This window comes from Rhyacophila brunnea, unplaced genomic scaffold, assembly GCF_057557595.1.
Source record: "Rhyacophila brunnea isolate RB1 unplaced genomic scaffold, BYU_Rbru_1.0 scaffold_14, whole genome shotgun sequence".
In the NCBI taxonomy this organism is placed as follows: Eukaryota; Metazoa; Arthropoda; class Insecta; order Trichoptera; family Rhyacophilidae; genus Rhyacophila; species Rhyacophila brunnea.
The window spans coordinates 34,750,465-34,774,793 of record NW_028232796.1 but is presented as its reverse complement, the minus strand read 5'-3'; the positions used below and the strand labels follow the sequence as shown (position 1 = coordinate 34,774,793).

The 24,329-nt window shown below is 32.2% G+C and overlaps 1 protein-coding gene across 1 annotated transcript in view; it reads left to right on the top strand.

The window, feature by feature from the left end:
- The first annotated feature begins 667 nt into the window (after window positions 1-667).
- The window catches only part of LOC147075899 (nuclear exosome regulator NRDE2), a 39,706-nt gene continuing 16,044 nt past the window's right edge, over window positions 668-24,329 (top strand). The window contains exons 1-9 of the mRNA XM_085942225.1: window positions 668-895; window positions 1,804-2,107; window positions 3,690-3,999; window positions 12,539-12,755; window positions 13,611-13,772; window positions 15,519-15,697; window positions 20,345-20,541; window positions 21,406-21,620; window positions 22,088-22,208. Of these exons, the coding sequence (XP_085798351.1) occupies window positions 838-895; window positions 1,804-2,107; window positions 3,690-3,999; window positions 12,539-12,755; window positions 13,611-13,772; window positions 15,519-15,697; window positions 20,345-20,541; window positions 21,406-21,620; window positions 22,088-22,208 (1,763 nt within the window). The 5' untranslated portion in view covers window positions 668-837. The remainder of the gene's footprint in view (window positions 896-1,803; window positions 2,108-3,689; window positions 4,000-12,538; window positions 12,756-13,610; window positions 13,773-15,518; window positions 15,698-20,344; window positions 20,542-21,405; window positions 21,621-22,087; window positions 22,209-24,329) is intronic.

Below are 24,329 nucleotides of genomic sequence, written 5' to 3'. Positions count from 1 at the left end.
AACTCCCTACATAAAAAAGGGACGCGGGGGTATGACCAGTTAATAAAAAGGGAGGAATGACCAATGACAAGAAAAAGGAAAATAAATTAGTAGAATATAACCTCACGCGAAGAAGGAAGAGCTAACCCTATCTCAAGGACTTCAAAGTCAAATTCGAATAATATTATATTCTGTAATTAAATTTTATTTAGAATTAATTATTAATTGCTATTTAAAATTTTAAAAGTAGCAATATAAGCGTATTTTAAATATTTGAATGTGTTTAAATACAGCTTTCTATGGTTGGTTGCTACTATAAGCTAATGATATGATCCATTGTACGATGTAATTTTGATAACGGTAATTGAGTATATATTGAAGAATGAGATTGGCGAGATAGTCAGCAATTTTACGTGTGTATTATCGCGATAGTTTAAAATACACACTTTTGGTGCAAGTAAATCCATGCACGTGTACAAGCGCTATTAGTATTGTAACACCTTGAATAAATCCAAATCACCATCATTATCATCAGCCTAGTGCTAGTTCAATCAAATGCTGGTTCAAGTATTCTTATCACTGATAACACTGATTATCATATTATTGCCATTAGCACGAGAATAAATAAAATATTATTTTATATAAAATGACAACATTATTGTCGTTTACCAACTAACAAGTAAATACTATTATTATTAATATTTATGTTTGGCGGTCAGCTCTGACGTTTTAGGTTATGGCAAAATTATTATAAAATAACAATTTTGCAGTAATTTTTGACGCCGTACGTTCGAGTTTGTTGTGAACTGTGAAGCATTTAATTATTCTGCAATACGTACTGATAAATAAATAAAAGACATGGCTCTCTTTCCGGCGTATGGTGAGCAGACACCGATTGAAAAAGACGCAGACTCCGGTAATTCCTCATTAAACTAAATTTTACAATAAAAAACGTAAATACCTATAATACGAATAATATTAAATGCATTGCCTGTATATGCCAAGCAGCGAAGCATCCCTCTTAATACATATAACTTATTACAGTATTTTAAAATATATATTATTGGTACCAAATCTAAATTTTTTGTAGTTGACAAACAGGTGTTTTTTTAAGGGGCATCAGATTACAGTGCAATCTCCTGTAACGCAAAACGAATTTCAATAGTTATAGCACCTGTACATGTGCATGGATTTACTGGCACCGATAGTGTGTAAATTAAACTATCGCAGTAATAACTGTTTACACATAAAAGTGATGACTGTCTCGCCAATCTCATTCTTCAAGCGTAAGCGAGACGCGCTGTTGTCATTGTATGGTGCTATTTGAGAGATTATGAAAATTGGTAAACATCAAATTTCTCTGCCCAGTGTAGTTGGTTTTTTTCTGGCAGGTTTTCCACTATCGTTCTACTACACATGCGCATACATCATTCAAGTTGCATATATCATCAAACGTCGTTGGCTGTTTAATGTTTGATTAGTATTTAGTGATCTGTGGCACTGTCTATGCGTCTTGGTCTAGAACAGTTATTATAAATTAACTACCTACATAATTACAATTTAATAATATATGTTTTTAATTATTAATAACCATGCCCTTGCTTTTTCTTACAAGGTGGTTGTTGGTAATTTTGAACAATCACAAACACCCAGGCTTTGAGAATATCACATAAATATATTGTGTCCTCACCGGGAATCAAACCCAGAACTCCTGGATGGAAGGCCAGCGGCTTACGCACTGTACCACGAGAACCGGTTAATGTATATTGTCAAAATATAACAAAATTTTTATATTGTCCATTAATGATATAAACTAATTTTTAGATTCTATAAAAGAAACTACAGAGAGTTCCCAGGACATGACCGATCTAGAAAATGAAGACATCTTAATTGGAAACATAAACGATCATAAACTAGAACCGTTTGACGAGAACGTGTTGCTGATGTCTGATTCATCACCTGCATCTGAGGACAGTAAGAAGTCTAAAAAGAGAAAAAAGAAAGCTTCGAAGAAGAAAAGTAAAAAGGCCAAGCAAGACAATGCAAAAGAGGAAGATTTTTATACTGATTGTAAAATTGATTATGGCAATTTAAGAGTGTCCACCTTGTATAATCCAGCAAGACCATAGTAAGTTTATCTAGATACTTCTACTGACCTTAATTATCTTATGGGTTAAGCAATACTGAAACACAAAAAATTACCGCGTTCCAAGAGGTTTGTAAGTGTAGTAAACATCTAATGAATAAAACAAAAATACTCTTTAAAAATAAGTTTTCTCGGTATATGTAAAATATTGCGAATGAACCTTCAATGAGAATGTTCAGATAATACCAAAATCTTGTTACTACTATAGTTTTAACATTATATTTTATTATCACGGCTGCGGATGTTTTAGCGGTGATCTGCAGAGCTAAAAATTCCCCTGCACTTTGACACTACGACCCCGACCCCTGCTAAAGTCCTTAACAACGCTATAAAATCGTTTGACGTTTCAGACCAAACCATTACTGGCGGTCAGAAAATATGTTGATGATTGCTGGAACAGTGAACCAAATGTCACATCTTAAACTGTTTCTGGTTTATTTACTACGCATGCGTATTGCGCCAATTTGTCAAATGTCAAACCGCTGAAAACGTTGCTGAAACACACCTGGTGGCGCTTTTAGCAGTGGACTGTAATTTGAGGGTGATGCTGGTTGGTGGATTACCCGTAATTGCTCGGTCGCCCTGGTCTGGCGACATTCATAAATAAGGATTCGAGGGTAGGTGGGAAGAAAGAATGAGGGTTAGCGTATTTGGCACAACCAGCACCTTGAAACAATTGATTCTTAAAGAAGGTAGCTAATTAATCCTTAAAGAAGCTACTTATGTCAATTATCATACATCTAATTAAAATAATATACCAGAATGTAAACAGAACTCCTGATGCATTTTATAAACCTAATAAATGATTAAAATATTTATAAATATGTATTACAAAATCACAAGAAATACTTAAATAAGAATTTATATACAAGGTAATATTCACAACAATAAATTAAAAAGAGAAAAATACAATTAATAACGCAGATATCGTACAAATCCCAACTGTTGCGTGACAATTCAGAAGCTTCTGAACTTTTTTGATTCATACATGCAATCTTGCAACTTACACGATAATACATGTTTACTCGTGCATTTTCTTGTTATGGCCGCGATAATACCTACTGTCAGCAGTAAATCCATGCATGTGTAAACAGGGTATTAGACGGCTTGACATTTTTTGGCAACCTGACAAAAAAGTGAGATACAAACTAGCGCCTCTGGTGGGAAGCGGTCAAAAACAAAAACCTCTGCTGTTTGTAGATGAAGTTGCATAAATTGAAGCACACGTAAGATTTCTCATACAAAATTGAAGCGAAAAGATTTTTCTTACAGAATAGCCTATTAAAGTAATTGGGGTCATGGAATCTGTGTAACAAATCCGAAATACATATATATTTTATCGTAAATTCATATTTCGAGTGTATGTATAACCATTTGTTGATAAGAAATATTGCATTTGAAATTTGCATGAATAAGATGCACATGTCTAAAGATATAGCGTGTGAGGCTCGTAACAGTTAGTTACTATTATAGGACACCTCGTTGGCGGAAGTAGTGGAGAAAGTGATAACATTATTATTTTCATAAGTGTATTCCTTATAAATCAATATTTGACCATTTTTAGTTATGATCACATAAAAAAGACTCTTGGACACATTTACATGGCACGATCCAAAAAACCAACTGACCGTAGACGGTATTATAATATGAAAATCATGCCGTACATCGAAGAAATCAGAGAAAAGTCGCCGAAGACCTCTAAAGGCCGCTCGAAGAGACCTCAAATTGATTTCATCACCATTGTTGATAGCGGAGCACCCTGGGACGATATGACCGTAGAAAAAGACTTGCTCGATAAAACAGCAAAGTTCAATAAACACGTCAATAATCACCCATATGATGTCGACAAATGGTTGGAATATGTGAAATTTCAGGTAAAAATTAATTGTCTCATAAATAGTTTATTGTATGTTAGACAACAAAATAACTACAAAGATACTATTTTGTTGTCTTTGTTGGGGAATAGGTCAAATTAGAAACGCCAACTTGGTGGCTTATCAACTGGATGGGACGCCATCTGGGTGTCATCAGTTGAAGTGAATGTATAGGTAATAAAAAGAATATACTACGTAATAAGTTTCTAAAACAACTCTTACGAGTTTTTAGTAGGTATGCTAGAAACGACTCAGAGTAATGATATCTAGAGAGCGCCTATTTTCGGCGAAATGAAGCAGTGTTTCTTGCGTATAACGCACGGTAGAACCTCGATTTTATTATTATCAACTTAACTATGAAACATTATACCATCATGTTGCTTCTCAGTGCGGCTACCTAATTTAAACACAACATAGTTAACAATATGTTCTACTAAAATAACTAAAGGTAATAACCACTAATTTTATATTTAACACAAAAACAATAAATTTCAGTAACATGTGCTCGCAGTTTTTAAATGAATGTAATCAGTCTAATCTATTTTTACTGGCGACGTTTTGAAAAATATTTAATTCAACTGTAGAAATTCTATCTTACTCTAACGTATAGTGCAGAGATATAAGCGTGCCGAATGCTTACTCACTCGCACTTATAGTTCATTTTTGTTCAGGCCTTGAGAAATGATGACGTTTAAATAAAATGTCATCATCAGTAAACACTGCTGGATGTAGGTTTCTAGTAGCTTCTTCCACCCAGTTACTAATTTTTTGCCTGCGATGGCCGTGTGGTAACATGTTGGCTTATAAAGTTGGAGGTGGGTAAATATTAAGGTGATACATCAGTGAAACGGAAAATAATTTTCAACTATAGGAGCGACGAAATTTTGGACTCGCTGCCATTCGGAGAGAGAACATCGAGCTGGAAACACGTCAATTTGTTTCGTGATGGCGACGGGCGTATTAATTCTTAAATCGTGTAAAGATGACTAAAAACGTTACTCATTTACTTTAAAAAGAAAACATGTCAATGAATATATTATTATTGTTCCTGATAGAATAATAAACAGAACATTAAATGAACACATGTTGGATTTATATGACAAATTACATTTCATTTGACATTCGTCATTTGCACCCGCGACCCGCAATCCGCGCATCGCCTAGCCACGATCTTTTTAGACCGTGCCTCAACTGAGGTATAACCTTAAGGCTGCGCGCACACGGCAAAGCGAAGTTTCGGATTCATCCGCCAAACGTCGTTTGCGTTTTGTTTCTGGGCCGATTGCGTTTCTAATGCGTCGATATTTTGACAATGCTGTCCAAGAGAAAACACAGTTTTCAAGGGGATTCATAAACGCCTTTTTTTTGAAACTGCACCCTGCTGCGAGAGTATTTATCTTTCATTACAGTGGCGTACAAGGGTAAAAAAAAAATATAAAAATATCAGTACCTACCTACTTAAATATTGTATTGTACCAACCAGTGGCGAAGGGTGGAGGTAGGCTGTTAAGATCCACCATAAATATTGCACACTAAACTTTGTCAGTCATACATACTTGTTTTCATTGAAATAAGACTACATTTTACAGATGGTGTTGGTTAGTTTTTAAAATTCAATTAAACCCTGCGAAAACCAAGCCATAATATATAATAGTAAAAAAATACGAAATCTAACATAAATTTGGATATTTTATAGATAGGATAATACAATTTATCTATTATAGTTTGGTTTAGGCATAGCTTGATGAATTAAAAAAATGAACTAACAATATGTGTAATACGGTATTCTTAATCTAAAGTTAAAAAAATAAGTAAGAATGAAAAAATGTGCACAATTTTGTCATATCGCCTAAAATATACCAATACTATTATGGTTTGGTAGACAGGGCTTAATTGATTTTTAAAATCCAACCAATACCATCTGTAAATTGTAGTCGTATTTCAATAAAAACATATACATTTGACTGAAAAAGGTTAATGTGCACTATTTATGGCGGACCTTAACAGCTTACCTGCACCCTTCGCCACTGGTACCTACATTTATTTCCCCACTATTGCTTCTTTTGGAACTGGACTATTTTATATCGAAAGCGTTTTGAAAATTACTTATTATTGAGCCTTGTATGTATCATCATAAACTTTGTCTGATTAATACTATCAACCGAGGGTACTTGATGGAGTTTGAATTTAAATTCTAATTAATTTAAGTTTTGTACTATTCCACTTGAGTATTTTTTTGCGATCAGGCTTTTGCCTTTCAGCATTTTGCGCACTCGCCAATGGCAAATACACATTGACATCAAATTCTAGCTACAATAAAAAAAGATTATAACTTAATACACGAAGAAAGGGTAAAAACCTTATTACCTAGATACCTACTAAGTAAATGATGAAGTATAAAAACATAATATTTTGAATAATTTGAATATTTGCAGTGTTTCTAAAAAAACCCGTTGTAAATACGATTAATACATTCGGTAGGTAAGCGTATTAAAATGTCATTTCTCGTAAACAATAGTTTTCTCATTGTGCAATATGTTGGGAGTTTAATAATATTAACTAATGAGAGATGTCACCAACTGTAACTACTCACTAAATAAAAAAAACGAATAAAAAATGTTAAGGTATAGTTCGTAATATGCAAATTTAAATAATTTTTGATGAATACCTATATACCTATACCGAAAATATTTATATAAGTACCTATAGATACGTATTGAAGTACCCAACTACCTATTCATATTATTATGAAATAAATATTTAAAATAACACCATTCTTTTGGGAAGAACACAAGTAGGTGTGCATTTGGTTATATTCAATATTAAATAGGTATGTATCTTTAATAGAATCATGCCTCCTTTTTATGATTGTAGAATCTTTATGTAGGTATCGAATCTATAAAATATTTTTATTAAATTTAATCTGTTTTTAAGCGTGAAGGCTCGCCATAACTATAAGGTAAACTAAACCATTATTATTTATTTTGTAGTAAGTATGTACTTCTTTAATTATTTTTTTTATCAGTTGACACTTTTATCTTCTATAGATACACTAAAATGGAAACGGGTGCCAATAATAACATATTGAAGTGAGAATAATGAATACCTTCCTACTACTATCGATAGGTATATGCCTGTGTACTTGTGTAGGTACATGTATATTTATATTAATTATTGTTTTCGTGTTATAATATATTATTTGCGATTAATTGATAACAAAATTTAGATAATTTATCTATTCACCTGCTACAGTAAAATCTATAAAATATTTTAATTAAATTATATCTGTTGCTCTACATTGCATAAACGCCACTGTAGCAATGGAGTAATTAATTATGTCATACAATACGTGCCATCAACATCCTACCTACCACATCCACTACCAACAAAGCCGTTTAAAGAAATCTGCCAGGACCGAACTTTTGAAAGCTGAAATTTATGGGGGTGCGTATTAACCTTTCTAACGCGGCAACTGACTTTAGTCAGCCTATACGCGCGAGTCATCCGCGCGTCAGCTGACTAAAGTCATTTCGATTTTCGTTTGCCTAGTACTGCTTTCCGCCAGGCGCGAATAATTCGAATATTGATTTAATTTATACAAAAATCATCCTTCTCTTGACATCTGTCAATGGATAGCCTAAACTTTTGTTCTATCTAATTTAAATAAATATTTTTCGGGAGCGTGTCTTGAATAAAAATATATCAGTCATCGGGCCAATTCAAATTTGCCGCGTATATAGTGTCTTATCGCTTCTTAGTGCATGTGCGCCGAAGACATTTGACTGACGTGTTTGTAACGATACGAGTTTGCGATATAATAAGTTATATTGTTTTTTAGTGATTGAAAAACTATTTGGTGCGTAAACTGTTAAATAGAATATTCGAAAGTTACATTGATCAAAGTGAATTTACAAAATATTTTTACAAAAGGAATGCTTTTGGAGATTGCATTCATTCGCCTATCTGCCAGTATATTATCCGCGAGTTTATAGTTTCGGAAAATAATTTGAACCAGGTGTCATTTAAATATACCTAGAAGTCCGCGATTTAATATGTCTCTTTGTTTATCATTGATTAACATTTTTAAATACTATTTTCTGGTTATAGTATTAGGTGAAACAGACAAAAATTATTTATTTACCCTAGTTATCAGCCATTTATAAAGAAAAGACACGAACACTCAGACGCCCGTTCCCGCATAAATGCGGAAATTGTCGTATTACGCAAACACCAGGTGCCGCGCTACTGAATTTTTATACACTGCGCGGCAAATCATCGTCTGCTGGTGTGAGACAGACACTTGAGAATTATTTTTTTCGTAATACTATTCAAAAGGGTTTGATTCATGACTACTATTTTTTTTATGTAGAATTCTTCTTATATTTATAGTCGAAAATAACTCGAGTTACTTACTATCACGTCATTATAATAAAATAAGAGATTACCTATTCTAGTACCAGGTTATTGAAGTAATATAATAAAAAAAAAACAAATGAACTTGAAAATAAAATTGTGGTGACTATAAAGCATTTAGAAGTGCAAAAAGTGTTTGAAATTTAATATTTTACGAATTGTAATAGGTATTCGAAAAATAAACCATTTTGTTATATAAACTATGTGTCATTCGATTCCATTCAGTTCGGGGTCAATGGTAGGTACAAACCAGGCACTGGTGGTAAGTACATCACTCTCAAATAGCCAGTAGTTCTCAAGGATGATTTATTTATACTCGGCCTGCAGTGCTGCAATGTGTATGCGAGTTCAAACAAAAGTTACACAGTTTGAGATGTCCTGGATGCTATAAAAATGAGTTATTTATGACTGATATTTTTTCAACACACTCAACAAAAATGCTCATAAAAGTCATAAACCATATTATTATTCATTATGTGTATGACATATTTGTCGAAATGGTAGCCGGTAGACTATAAGAATACTGAACTGTTCTTACACTTGTTAATCTGTCATCGACGCATTAGTCCAGCACCATTTCGTAAGTGTCATGGCGCCGCTCGAGTAAGCTGGCATTTTTTCAATGAAGAAGTCTTGTTCGTGATTTCTTATCAGATTTAGGCGACGAATGTTTATTTTTAGAGTCACATAAAATATTAGGTTCTGTCATAATCATTTTTGAACTTGACTCCGATTTTTTACTACTCTATTTGTGTATGTTTGACTGACATTTATTACGATTTATTGATGCTTGAAATCACAACGCGCACTGTTGTACTAAGTCGGGATTCGTAACGCTTAGAAAGGGTTAAGAAATATTACTGATTAACCACATAATTATGTTCAGAAAGGCCTAATAAATTTTATTTATCAATGACAAACTCATGACCGGATGAGTGGGTATTTTTCATTAAAAACTTGGGTATAATGTAAAGGTTTAAGCCTACGCAATCTGCACCTAGCCATTGTCATATATAATAATATGAAGAATGTTAAATCTCAGTCGGTTCCATGACAAAACAGGACAGTGACAAAACAGAACATTACAAAACAGAACACCTGGAGAAAACCTGGCTGTTCTGTTTTATCATGTTCTGTATTGTTATTGTTGTCGAAGTTATGATGAATTGTTTGCAACCAGAAAGATTCACTTGAATGCTTAATGCTTATTTGGACTATGCTGCATTTGTGTATAGCTAACAAAAATCCGCATGAAAGTCATTAAAAATAATTTCTACACTATGAAAATATCATCAAATTAAAAAACGCTTTCGATATAATGTAACAGAATTCTATTCCAAATCAAGCAATAGTGGAAAAAATAAATATAGGTAAAATGGTAAAAAAGAAATACTTAATAATTATGTAGGTAATGTTTACATATTATATTTTTATATTTTATTTATCTTAGTTTGCCACTGGCGACAAAAAAAAGGTTTTTTTTAATTCTTCGGATAGTGCAATAAATAAATTCTTACATAATAGCACTAGCGGTGAAAACAAAAAGTACTACTGTCCATTTAATAGCTATAAGTTTGCCGAACACAATAAGGCACATATTGTATGACATAATTTATTACTTTAGTCCGAAAAAATTAAAAAAATCTTCCTTCTTTCTTAATTAGTGTCATCAAGAATTTCACAGTGGCGTTAATGCAATGGGGAAAACAGATATAATTTAATTAAAATATTTTATAGTTTTTTTGTATATAATTTGTTAGAACAATGTAATATATTATTATACCTATTGTATCTTTTATTAAATAAACATTTAAAACATATTATTCATAAACATTTGAAATATCTCCCCTTAAAATCTGTTCATATTTCCAATAGAATACTATTGCTTAGAATTCAATAGCTACATATTAAAAAGATAGCTATTGTAATGAGACTATATCAGGTAATTTCGTGTTAGTCTACCTACTAATATTTCAATATATTTTTTATGAAAAGTGTTTGGAATTCATAACTACCAACTTTTTTTGAATATGTAATTGAATATGGTACTGTAGCGGCTAAATAGATAAATTATCTAAATTTTATTGTCAATTAATCGCAATTAATATATTATAACAAAAAAACAATAATTAATATAAATATACTTGTACCTATACAAGTACACAGGCACATACCTATCAATAGTAGTAGGTAGGTATTCATTATTTCACTTCAATATATTATTATTAGTACCCGTTTCCATTTTAATGTATCTATAGAAGATAACAGTGTCAACTAATAAAAAAAATAATTAAATAAGTACATACTACAAAATAAATAATAATAGTTTAGTTTACCGTATAGATATGGTGAGCCTTTCTTCTCGTGAAATACTTCTTCTCATAGCTGTGCTGTGTCACAACTTTTTATTATATTTTGTAAAACTGCTTACCTACCGAATGTATTAATAGTATTTACAACAGGTTTTTAGAAACACTGCAAATATTCAAACTATTCAAAATATTATGTTTTTATACTTAATCCTTTACTTAGTAGGTATCTAGGTAAAAAGGTTTTTACCCTTTCTTCGTGTATTAACTTATAATCTTTTTTTATTGTATTAATAAATAATAATAGTACAAAACTTAAATCAATTAGAATTTAAATTCAAACTCCATCAAGTACCCTCGGTCGATAGTATTGATGATGATGGTATATAATAGGCTCAACAATAGGTAATTTTCAAAACGATTTCGATATAAAACAGTCCAGCTCCAAAATAAGCAATAGTGGGAAAATAAATGTAGGTATAATGCAATATTATGTACTGATTTTATATTGATTTATTTACCCTTGTACGCCACTGTAATGAAAGATAAATACTCTCGCAGCAGGGTGCAGTTTCAAAAAAAGGCGTTTATGAATCCCCTTGAAAACTGTGTTTTCTCTTGGACAGCATCGTCGAAATATCGACGAATTTGAAACGCAATCGGCCCGGAATCAAAACGCAAACGACGTTTGGCGGATGAATCCGAAACTTCGCTTTGCCGTCTGCGCGCAGTCGCTTTGCCGTGTGCGAGCAGCCTAAGAAGCTGTTATAGATTATTTAACAATTGGTAACTTTTCAGTGGGTGCCAGTGGTTTTCAATCTCTCCCATTTTATGGCGCCCCTAGTGAATAATGATTCTTTTCAGTGCTTTAACAATGCATATTCTGAGCAACCAATTGAATATTTTCCACTCCGAATCTAATCTAGAGCTTCTTTTGGCGTTTCTGAGAATTCAGAGATCAAAATGACACATAGGAGGATCAAATATTGCTTTTCTGTTTTTCATTTTTTCAATTTCAAAATAAAGGACAAAAATGTGGATTTTTAAAAGAAAGAATAATCTAAATGTCTTAGTGCTAAAATAGATGATAATTGGTTAACATAACAATAAGGATAGAGTCACTTATATTTTGTTATCGTTTAAAAGAAATCATCCACGATTTTATCTAACAGTCCATGCCACCCCTGAAAATTATTCGTGGTGCATCTCACTGTTAAACCTTATAACTTAAAGGAACATTATCAATGGCTCAGCTCCATAGTATGATAAGGCATAAATTTCAAGTTTTGAGTTATGTTATCCATTATATGTATTCGTGTATCGCTCCTCTTCAATTCCACAAATTTACAACTCAAAGAAATTACTAGTCGTCCTCGCAGGGCCGATGTTTTTGCCACTTTTCTACAAGTCAGTATAGGTGAGTCAAAACTTGATCAGCCATTACTCAAAACTACTAATTCCTAGTTGTATCACTATGGAACTAAGCTATCAATTTCTTTAAGTGAAATGTTGCGTAAATCAGTAATGCCAAATCGTCCTATTGTCAAAAAATTTAATCTTGAATATGTGCAAATATGATTTTAATTATTGTTACGGTTGCTATTCCCGACTTCACTGAGATCAAGCCTATTGCATCGCTTTTTCTTGCTTGGTGACGCTCCGACTATGATTAATTTTCTGTCAAAACTATCCATCTTCACGTTAATTGTATGTTTATAGATCCGCCACATTGCTTACTTAATGAATTCAATATAGTATTTATAACATGAATATGTAATGCATCTTCATTTATCTATAATTTTAATGTTACATTACAGGAGGATCGCAAAGTATTTGATGTTTGCAACAATCGCGTCACAAGTGAAATGACCGCCAAAAACCTATGTTACTCAAAGCAACTTTCTATATTAGACGCAGCTCTCAAAGTCAATTTTGACAGTATGGAATTGTTAAGTAAAAAAGTGGAACTGTCAGAACAGAGTATGCCAAATGACCAATATTTAGCAATGCTAAAGCAACTTGTATCAACACCAGGTAACTCATCATTTTCTTAACAGTTTTCGTTTGACCATCGACTATTTAAGTGGAGCATCTATGTACCGTTTGATGCAGTCGATCCGTTTATGATCCAAAAACCCGCGGAGAATAAGTTACGCGACTTGTTCAAGCTCTGATGGATGTTCAATGAAAGGTTAAAATAGTTTGGAAAGTTATGATAGTTAAAGATACATTAATGTTATCCGATGATTATGAAATATTGTGTTATAATCATAGAAAAGTGAAGACGACACAAATGATGCATTGTCTTTTAAGAAGTTTATAAATTTTAATAATATAAAATAATATAGTTGATTTCTAAATCTCTCATTTTCTAATAAGTTTGTAAAATAATTAAGTAATCAATAAAAAAAATTAGAACCACTTGCTCCCTGGTCATCTTGCTTCGTGGCATACACTATATTAAAAATATACATTGAAGAATACCTGAAATTGAAGAAGTTTTTACTAAGGATAATAATCAAATTAGTTGTAAATCACTTCGTATTGTTGATTCATTTGTAGTAAACTACACTTCTGTGCGCCGAAATTTATTTGATTTGGCTCCATTCAGTTAAAACCGCCTTACAATAGAGTTTCAAGCTTAAAAAACATTTTTATACGTCGAACCTCAATTATTTAGATAAACAATCACATAAAATTGCAAAACAAACTGTCAAAACAAGCCGCCATTTTTATTTACAAACGATGCTGCCAATGTGGCGAATATTATATTAATTTTTCTATACACAGTTACTAATTCAACCATACTATAATTGTTCTGGATTTTACAACTTTACAATTTTTGGTTTCTTACAATTATTAAAAAAATAAATTTTTAATATCTTTCAGATATGAAGAGACCTCTGCTGATTCGTTCATGGTTTTGGTACATTGATTCTGTGCAGTGCTCTATGGCACTCAGCTCTGTGCCATCTGTAAAAGAAATGTATGCAGCTGCCATAAAAGCTTTACACAAAGCATTGGGACCTATGTATCAAGTTTCACATGTTGGTAAGATAACAAAAAATTATTACACTATCTTTTGTTTTATTTTATTGTCACATGTAATATGATTGCAAAATACTTGTGTAATTTGAGACCATGCTGATTCTAGTGGAACATTTTTTAAAATACCACATTTTGAATTTAGAATGCTTCAGTTTTAATGTTTGTTTTATTACATTCTAAATTTAAGGGGGGACATGCTCGTCGAAGGTCAAAATTGAGTTTTTATTGTATTTTCAAACCATGATCCTGGACACTCCTTAAACGTTGTAGATAATCTATTTATATAATTTTGAAGCCTTATTATTCTTTATAGTTATTTTAAACATTTGATGACTGCATGAAGTATTTTTGTTACATAAAATAGTATTCTTTTAAACCTCTCGCTCTAATGTTTTAGAATATAGTCATATTTCGGTACAGAACTGTGCAGCGGTGTTAAGATTTTTTACATTTATTAATTTTTAAACGCATTTATAAAATTATTAGTATAATTTATTACGAGATAATTTTTGTAAAATATTCACGATAAAAAATTATATTGATAATCTCTGTGATCCCAAATTTGACAAGAATTAGGCATTTTATTATTCAAAAAATCGGCAAGATTAACACATTTGAAGATGATTCTAAAGATATTTATTATAAGCTATGTCCTTGACCATTCAAGTGTGATAAAAATCTTATGAATAATGATTGCTTTATAATAATTATTGACCTAAGAAGAAGGTGGTGTTTTTTTGAAATACGCCATTTCTTTTGTCATTCCCTAGTGGTTAAACTACAACATACGGCCGTAGCCATAGAATGACAAACTATAATTAAAGTAGGGAGTAAAATTATGTTAACGCGCGTGTTTGAACATGTACCTAACCGAATTTTTTTTTATTTTTTTTTAAACGGTACATGTTCAAACACGCGCGTCAATATCATTTTACTCCCTACTTCAATTAAAGTTTGTCAATTTATGGCTACGGCCGTATGTTGTAGCTTAACCACTAGGGAATGACAAAAGAAATGGCGTATTTCAAAAAAACACTACCTTATTCTTAGGTCAATAATTATTATAAAGCAATCATTATTCATAAGATGTTTATCACACTTAAATGGTCAAAGACATAGCTTATAATAAATATCTTTAGAATCATCTTGATATGTGTTAATCTTGCCGATTTTTTGAATAATAAAATGCCTAATTCTTGTCAAATTTGGGATCACAGAGATTATCAATATAATTTTTTATCGTGAATATTTTACAAAAATTATCTCGTAATAAATTATGCTAATGGTTTTATAAATGCGTTTAAAAATTAATAAATGTAAAAAATCTTAACACCACTGCACAGTTATGTACCGAAATATGACTATATTCTAAAACATTAGAGCGAGAGGTTTAAAAGAATACTATTTTATGTAACAAAAATACTTCATGCAGTTATCAAATGTTTAAAATAAGTATAAAGAATAATAAGGCTTCAAAATTATATAAATAGATCATCTACAACGTTTAAGGAGTGTCCAGGATCATGGTTTGAATATACAATAAAAACTCAATTTTGACCTTCGACGAGCATGTCCCCCCTTAAAATGAAAAATATTTTTGATTGATGTTGCCATTTTGTAAAATTTTATATAATGCCTACACACTGTTCAAGTATCAATATATTAAGTAAGTAATAAATAAGTAATATCAATATAATAAGTATTAATTTGTTTCATGTTTATTTGAAAAAAAAATGTTATTTGTTTTAGATATTGTGTACAGATTAGGACTGTACTTGCGGCAGTCAGGATTGTGGGAGCAACTGTGGATGCTGATGAAAATGAATATAGACATGAATTTGGCTGCTTCCAGGGGTTGTCAAACCTTTGATTTTAACGCTATATTACCTAAAGTGGATGAAAAATCGCTAATGGCTGAAGAAAACAAGGTAGATTTTTCGCTGACATTCAAAATTGTCAACTTAACACTAACGGTCCGCGAATTTTCACGAAGTACCTACACCAATATCCGGTATTTTTAAAGGAAAATCAACAAATTTCGATCGCGAAGTTAAAAATGATATAACTTTTGAACCTATTGATAAATTTCAATAAAATTTTCAGAAAATACTTAAAATATATCAATGCATCAAATTGTGTCATTTATTCAACACTTGTCAACCTCTGGCCCGCGTTCCATAAAGGTTAAGTATATAATTTGTAAATTTTCGTAAATTATTTATTATATGTTATTAGATTAGTTCAATTTGTTAAATATAATGTAAAGGAAACAGCCTATTGATATAAAGCAATCTCAATATATTATTTTTTAATTAAATTTAATAAAATATTCAAATATGAAATGTTTTACACCGCTATAGAATATGTATCAATCCATTTTTAGCACTAGCTACTCACATCTCTGATTATCAAATAAAATAACAAAGACTTCACACAAAATGTGAAGTGCTTAAAAATAAATGCATATTCATTCCCGAACGAACACTTATCACTAATTTATTGGTTTTATGTCGGCTGAGGCCTAGCGATAGTGGTGCAGTGGAGTAAATTCAATTAAATAAAATGCACGCAGTACATTCCCACCGCTTATTACAATTTGGTATTTTTGTAGGTATCGAGACAAGCCAATAACAGTGCAGAGGCGTGTGTAAAAAAATCATATAACAAAATCTATGAGCAATAAATTGTAAAACAAACGTCTACATTCTACAAAAATATTTGAATCAACACTCAACCTTATGGATAATACTTTTAGATAACTGGCTAGGCTCGAAATAATTATTGTCACATAATAATATAGTGTGCGAGTAGATTTAAAACAAATTAAACACTAAAACTGAAATTATTTGAAATAGTTTATAAAACTATGAATGTAAAATGAACTAACAACTAATGGTACGTTTACATTTGACACTAATATCGTCATATTTATGTATGACACCATATTCACTTAAGTGTAAACAGTAAGTATATTTGTATCTGCCACTTATTTTGCGTGTGTCGACTCTCACCTACCACTTATTCAATCTACTTATATACGCAAATGTAAACACCGCGTATTCGACAAGTTCGAACTTGGAGCGATATATCACCGAAGTTGGACCACCGTCTACTTTTATGTCAAGAACCTGACACATTATTCGTAGTTTGACAGATACCTAGTGAATTGCATATCGTCACCGTTCAGGCAAAAGTCACCAACCCTGAAAATGGCAGTTTTGAGTTGAGTATGTCACCGGAAGCGTAAAATTATGTTCATTAAGATGCAAAACTCACCTCGGTACATTAGTTAGTAAAATTTTGCTTAAATCCGAATTATTTGTTTTTCACTAAATGACTTTCGATAAAATCTTAACAAGCAAAAGTCATTATAGGTGAATAGACATTATTGACTCTATAAAAAAAAAATCCTTCGTTATAAATATACAAGCAAAAGTCACTATACTATGGATGGTGAGTTTTACTGATGCTTCTTTTGGCTAACATTGTTCAGATTATTAACAAGCAAAAGTCACCAAACCATAATTTGAGCTACCTTGCCTCCTTTAAAACCTTCCAGATGTTTTAATTAGCATCAAAAAGTAAATGTACCTTAAATAAATTATTAAGAAGACATGAGAAAATAATTTAATGTAGATAAAACCTTCAAAACATTAAAATCTGATTTTTCCTGCATTTTCAAACTTTCAAATTGCGATATCTCAAAACTATGTTTTTAGGGTTGGTGACTTTTGCCTGAACGGTGACGATATGTATATTTCTAAAACAACGGACAATCAATTATCATAGGTACACCATGAATGTATGCCCAACGTTTACGTTAATAAATGTACTGTAGCGATCTGTCAAAAATCATAGACAATGAGAAATAAATCGGATGTGCCGTGTTCTATGGATTTTGTTCGAAAATAAAATATCGCTTGTTCTCGGCACATACGATTAATTCTGATGCACTCTGTGAAGAAAAAATGCGCGTCAAATGGTATTTACCTAATTCATTTTGGCCCACACCTGCACTCGTATTAGGTACGATAACATTATATTGAATATGCAATGATGATCAAGTGCTAGATATCGCAATGTTACTGTTAATCGTTCTTCTACGCATTTCTGAATTGTGTGTCTTGTTTTTTGGCAAAAGGTCCAATCTTGCAAACTAAAGTTCACAAATTGAGTTGGATCTTCGATTTTAAACTCTGACATTAAACGGAAGGCACATAGTTCTTCTCGTCGCTGAATCCATTCCCGCACCCATCTAGACCATTTTTTCCTCCTTTTTGTTGCCAAAAGACTTAAAATAATAACACTCGCTGCTTTCTTTTCATTCCCATATTGACAACTGACATAACGTTTTTGAGAAGTATACAAAATAAGTGTCCGAATAAATTACAATACCATATGTAAACACCGCATATATTTATTCCAATGTTGCCATTGAATAAAGTGTCGAGACTTTATTTCAACGAGAAGTATACCAGAATTTTATGTCAGATCTATGCAGGTGTATTGTAAGTGTTACAGTAAGTGAATTTTTATGTCAGACACATAAAATAAGTATATCGGTATAAGTGTCAGATGTAAACGTACCATAATACACCTTTTTTAAATGATACGAAGAAAAGCAATTACTAACATGTAGATGTAGAGGTACTTTACACTCTTTGGGCGTGTAAATAGTTTCTTTTCGAAGTTTATGGGAGGAACACACTTTACACTTTCTTCTTAAATGTTTATTAGTTGCGGAAATCCTAATTATTTGATGTTGTTTTATACTGCCAGAGAGTTTTTGTAATGAAGTAGGTGAACTGGTTCTATGGGTTGAATGTGTATAAAAAGATGTAGAAGGTGCATGCGTTTCCGCAACATCACTTGATCCAGATGTCTGTATATCCTCAATCTAAACTTTATGTTCAACAAAAAATCGTAAAATTTCATTTTTCATTATTATAAAATAAATAATTTAAAAACCGATTACGTGGCATAGTTTTCAAAAATATGGGAGTCTATAAGTGGATTTGTCGGCCAATAAGACTGTAGAGTCGCTTTTTTGACAATGCCCATTATTATCACCAACCCGAACCACTTTCTTAACTCCGACATGGTTATGTCCACTCATTTTTTAGATATAGCTTCAGGATCACAATCCTTGAAATGGCTTGTTGTCTCTCGGCGGATCATCATCGTTCCAATCAAGGGCCTTAGTTTCTGAATCCTCAGAATCACTCCCGAAATATGTTGTACGTGGGCGTGTTCTCAAAGGAGCAAATGAGTCTGTTTCAATATCACTAAAATCTCCGATATCTTCACAGTCACTGGGAATTTCTGACATACAATCCGCATAGTTTTCCTCTAAAAATGATTGGACCTCCATTTTAAAAAGTTTTTTTGGAGATAAAACTAATAAAAAATATATATCCTAGCTAAAATATACTTAGATTAATTATTTTTTCAATGAAATTAGTGCAACAAATATAAATATTAATAGCTATTATTTATGCAGTTACACAAGCAATAATCTCCCGAAAAAAGCGAACGAAAATGACAATGCGATACAACAAGTTCACATTTATAACTGTTCTCATTTTCAAGATAAAATTTCTATCATGGATGATGAAGCATGGTGAACGTTTCATGGGTAGTAAACCATTAAAGATAAAATATCAAATAGCACGCAATTTCATAGCCAAAAATCGCGTTCGTTAAAAAAAAAAAAAAGAATGCAGGTTCATAAATGGTTGACTGAAAAGGGTCGACAATTAAATTTCGAAGTTGAAGTGACGACACTGGAATATAACATTGAGTGTTTATTACCTTTTTTGTTTATGTCTCGTGATTCACCCGCCTAGGAATGCTTTTGTAACTAATTAAAAAAATGGTATAGGTACAAAAAAAAACTGAATGGTGTTACGTCTGCCATCTCTGTAAAAACCCCGAAATATTTTTTTTCCATCGTGCTTTTACTTCTTGCACATGTCATTCAACTATCTGTCGATAGATCTTGCAAGCAAATATTAAATTTCATATTTATTTTTTTCAGTAAAAATATGCATAAGTAAAAACGCCATGTTGGCGTCGCCGGATCGTAACGTTCGGCTTGCAAAAGACGCCAATGTGGCATTGCCGGACCGTAAAGTGTTAATCTTCTTTTCTCTCTTCGCTCTTCTTCGCTCTCCATAAAAATCTTACTTTTCATTTCACTCACAGAATAACCTATTTCTTTATATCAGAATATAAACTTTAATGTTGGATATTTTTTTTATTATTCCGTAAACCAATGTGGATCTTGGCCGCAATATGAAGAGATTTCTTAAATATTTTTTTTTTCAAGATTTGTCAAATTAATATCTCAAACATAATAGTTGGTCCGTTACTGATTCATTATTTTATTGGTTGTGGACGTTTTGAAACTGAGAGATTCCGGTCATCCGTCAGCGAGCCGCCATTGAAATACATTAGCTGGAATACTGGAGTTTCAGTCTCGTCTTTTTTGAGTATTCACGTGAGCAGATGTCCTCACTGTTTTAGTAGTAATAAAATATGTCAGTGGAATCTGTAAATAAATATTTCGTTTTCAGTTGATATCGAGCGGTCTACCTCTGAGCACAATCTGGTGCCGAATTGAAGCTCTTCGCAGCGCATCTCACTGGTTGCCATCCTCTAACGATGAGGCGGACGATCCTCAACGGATTGTTTTCTCCACGGACTTGGCTGACTTCATCAAGCCAGTCACCAACAGAGCCGATACTTTTAGTCTAATTGTGAATCTCATCAGGTTAGTCCAAATGGTCATTCTCTCACCGCACAATATTGTATGTGATATAAAATCATTACATATTCTATACACAATTGCTGCAATTACATTATGATCATGTCATGTGCTGTCACCATTCCGCAGAATATTTTGAATGATCACTATCTCTACAAATTCAATTACCAACTATAATTTCTTAGTATTTTGAATTATTATTCATTATTCATAGTAACTTTAATTCATTTTAACAGTTTCTTCTTGTGCATACATTAAAATTACTTGCGATATTGCGTCCATAGATAATATTTTGAACAGAAACCAACCACCAGATCATAGATAATAGACGTAAACACCAGACATAGATAATAATTTAATAGAAAATCCATAAAGAAAAAAAAGCAAAGAGCACGCTCGTTTTGACGTGAGTCTAAAAAGGCATGCAGAACATACTAACAAACTTTCATTGAGTCGTGCGGTTGTTGATGTAGCGCGGTACGCGTGAGGTAACCTCATTCTGGTGATTTTGCTAACTGATAATGTTCGTTTAAAGGTTCAAAATGTGTTACGGAATGGGACCATCAGTCTGATAACATTTAAATACCAAGAAAAACGACATTACACGCCTTTTATACTGTAGCAGCAACATATAACGTGATAATAATGTATTTGATGCATTTGAGTCAACTTCGATTAATAAGACAATCGATACTTTTTTGATTAATGCTTCAATCCTTCGATGTTAATATTTTTCTTTCAATACAATACCTACTGGTATCGATATTTATACCTTTTTATATCAACTTGTACCCTCATCCCTTCAATTATTATTCGTTAATGTCATTGACAGATTCTGGCAGGTAAAAGAAATCTTATTATGTGTTACAGATTGTTAAAGGTGCCCATATTACCTATGAGACAGGCCTTAGTCGATATGCTGTCATCAGCTGTTATCGATTGGGAATTTGACAGTGCTGATTCCCTGCCTCTCCTATTCACTTTAATTGATGGACTACGAGCTATTGATCCACTACAAGTCAGGGTGATTTCCAAGGTTATGAGAAAGTTTTCTGAATCACCGAACATTTTCAACGCTTCTGGAGGTAAATTGTTTACAATCTTTTAACATTAACGTAACCTTTTTGGTATACGGCAAACAGGTACACAAGTCTACTGAGTAAGTTAATCTGCAATTTTTTAAAAGTTAATCAAGAGTGATATAATTTAGTTACCATCACAATTAGCATCACCAATGACAGGTTACAACTATTCTATACGGACACTGGTAGTATGTACGGCAGTTTTGATGACATGAAATAAACAAGCCAATGTGCAGCACATGATTGATTCTATGCACGTTTTCTAAGCGCATTGCATGTCAGCATTGTGTGGATGTTTGACGATTTCAATGCACATTGCCCGGAATCCGATAGATGCTGGTGAGTCTTGCCGGTACCATGTTTTTAACAATATTTTTTCTCATAAGTAGTATGTTTCTGAGGTTTTCAGAATTTTGTAATATGTGTTTTTATATAACTAGTATGTAATATTATTGTCTTTTTATTTTTAGATTACTTTAATTTTGTGAGTGCCATGATGGTCCAGTGTTCAAAATTGTTTGATGGAGATGAAAAAACTGCACTCTTAATATGGTGGATACGTTTTCAACGAGTAGTGATTGCTGCTTTAAGGTAATTAAATGTTATATTCCCTATTTAAGAATCTCAGCAGGGCTATTCTAACATCACTTAACTCTAAAATCAATAAAAAAAGTAATATTATATGTTGTATTCAGACAGTTGATTATCTAGGCGAGTTAACTGTCAGATGTGATATTTTTTAACATGGCCGCTCATGGCCCCCTTAACGTCGTTGAGTAATACTGCAACATATTTTTTAACACGTCCACACTTAATTAGAATCTTCAATTGGATTAAAAAAAGTCCAATTCGAATTCGGATAAAAGTCAGATTCATTTGAAATCAATTAAGACGTAGTGCCGTGTGCTATCAATGATTGTATATAACTAGGGAATCCAATCCCGAGCCAAAATTCTGATCCCGGGATTTCGGGATTACAATTTGACAATCCCGGGATCCCGGGACTGGTCCCGGGATTGGCATTTTTTCCATTGTTAATATAAAATTTTTATATTTACAAATAACATTGATAAAATCGGTCAAAAATAAATCTAGTATAATTTATACTATTTAAGACATTTATTGTTAATATTGTATACGTTCAATCTTGGAAATACATAAGTTTAACCCTTAACACTCGAGTGCCGCCATATCGGCGGCATTAGAAGTTTGCCGTATTACTCGAGTGCCGCCGTAGCGGCGGCACCGCCTATAAAGTCATTTTTTGTAATATTTTCAGAAATTTTTATAATGCGATTTCAATCAAGTTAGAATGAATAATAATAGGTTATTACATTTATCTGAGAAAGAAGTCGGCAAAAGAATACTGCGTGCCTAATTTCAACATAGTATTTTTATCAGAATCTTCTCTTTTTTTATTCGTAGGTCGTCGCTTGCAAGCAATGTTTTTTTGTCACATAAATTTTATTTATTGAACGTTCCCAGACTAGAGTGAAGTGTTTGTCACGCATGATTTTGAAGTGTGTTTATATTTTTTATTGGTTCTCGCTTGCGCAGGGGCGTCTCGTATAGTTTACAGTTTTATATTTGAATACTGTTTTTGATGACAATACTTACTAGTATATTATGCCGATTCGAAACCTATATAATGTGAAATACTCTAATGAGTCAAATGAAAATTATTACGTATCGATTTATTATTTTTTGAGAAATCTTTTGATAATGTGTACCGCACTGGGAATGAGTTGTTATGAGCCCGAAACTAATTTAGGAAATTTACGAGACAGCCGCTTATATTACAAGTGTATTTGAAGGCAATTCATTTGTATCATATTTACAGTCATAATGGACGATTTACACTTTATAGCCAGTTCTCTACATACCGCTATTTCATTACGATTCTGTGATAAGCCAGGATTACATATTGGAGATTGCTTTGTGAAATACCACACAATGAAGAATTATAAATAAACTAAAAATAAGTACAGTATATTCATTATAAATTTATTTTACAGAATAAAAAAAATAATTTTTTTTTACATTTTTTTCACCAATTAAATGTTTTATATTGAAATTATGGTTTGTGCGGGAAAAAGTCTCGAGTGGGTGGTATGTACCTATAAAAAAAATTTCGAATGGAAAAGGTTAATGGAGTAAATAATATTGTAATTTAAATAATAATGTAAATTTTGCTAAAATTTGCTGTAAAAATTGCTGTTTCTGATAGTAAAGACTTAATGAATGGACTAGCGAGATTTAAAATAGTAAAGCAAATAATCATGGCGTACTTATGGCCTTTCGCTTCATAAATCTAATTAGTCAGACAAATATGAAACTGCCGTAAAACGTATGATATCATGGTGAAATTACAATACATGGAAAAATTTAAAAGTATTTTTTCTGTTATATTTTCGCTTTTATTTTATTTTCCATAAAAATTGATAAAAAAATCAATCCCGAAATCCCGGGATTATGTTTATCAATCCCGGGATTCATAGGTATCGAAAATAGCTCGGGATCCCTATATATAACTGCCTTGCATACGGAATTGGCCTGAGTGATATCCGTGTTTCTTTCAATCAAGAAAAATAACAGAAACATGTATCTATGGAATGTAATGAACTTGAGATGTTTGCCCTTATAAACGAAAATTGAGTACACTTTCGTTTTGGACCGACGTGAATCACTTTGTTATGAAAATAATACCGTGAA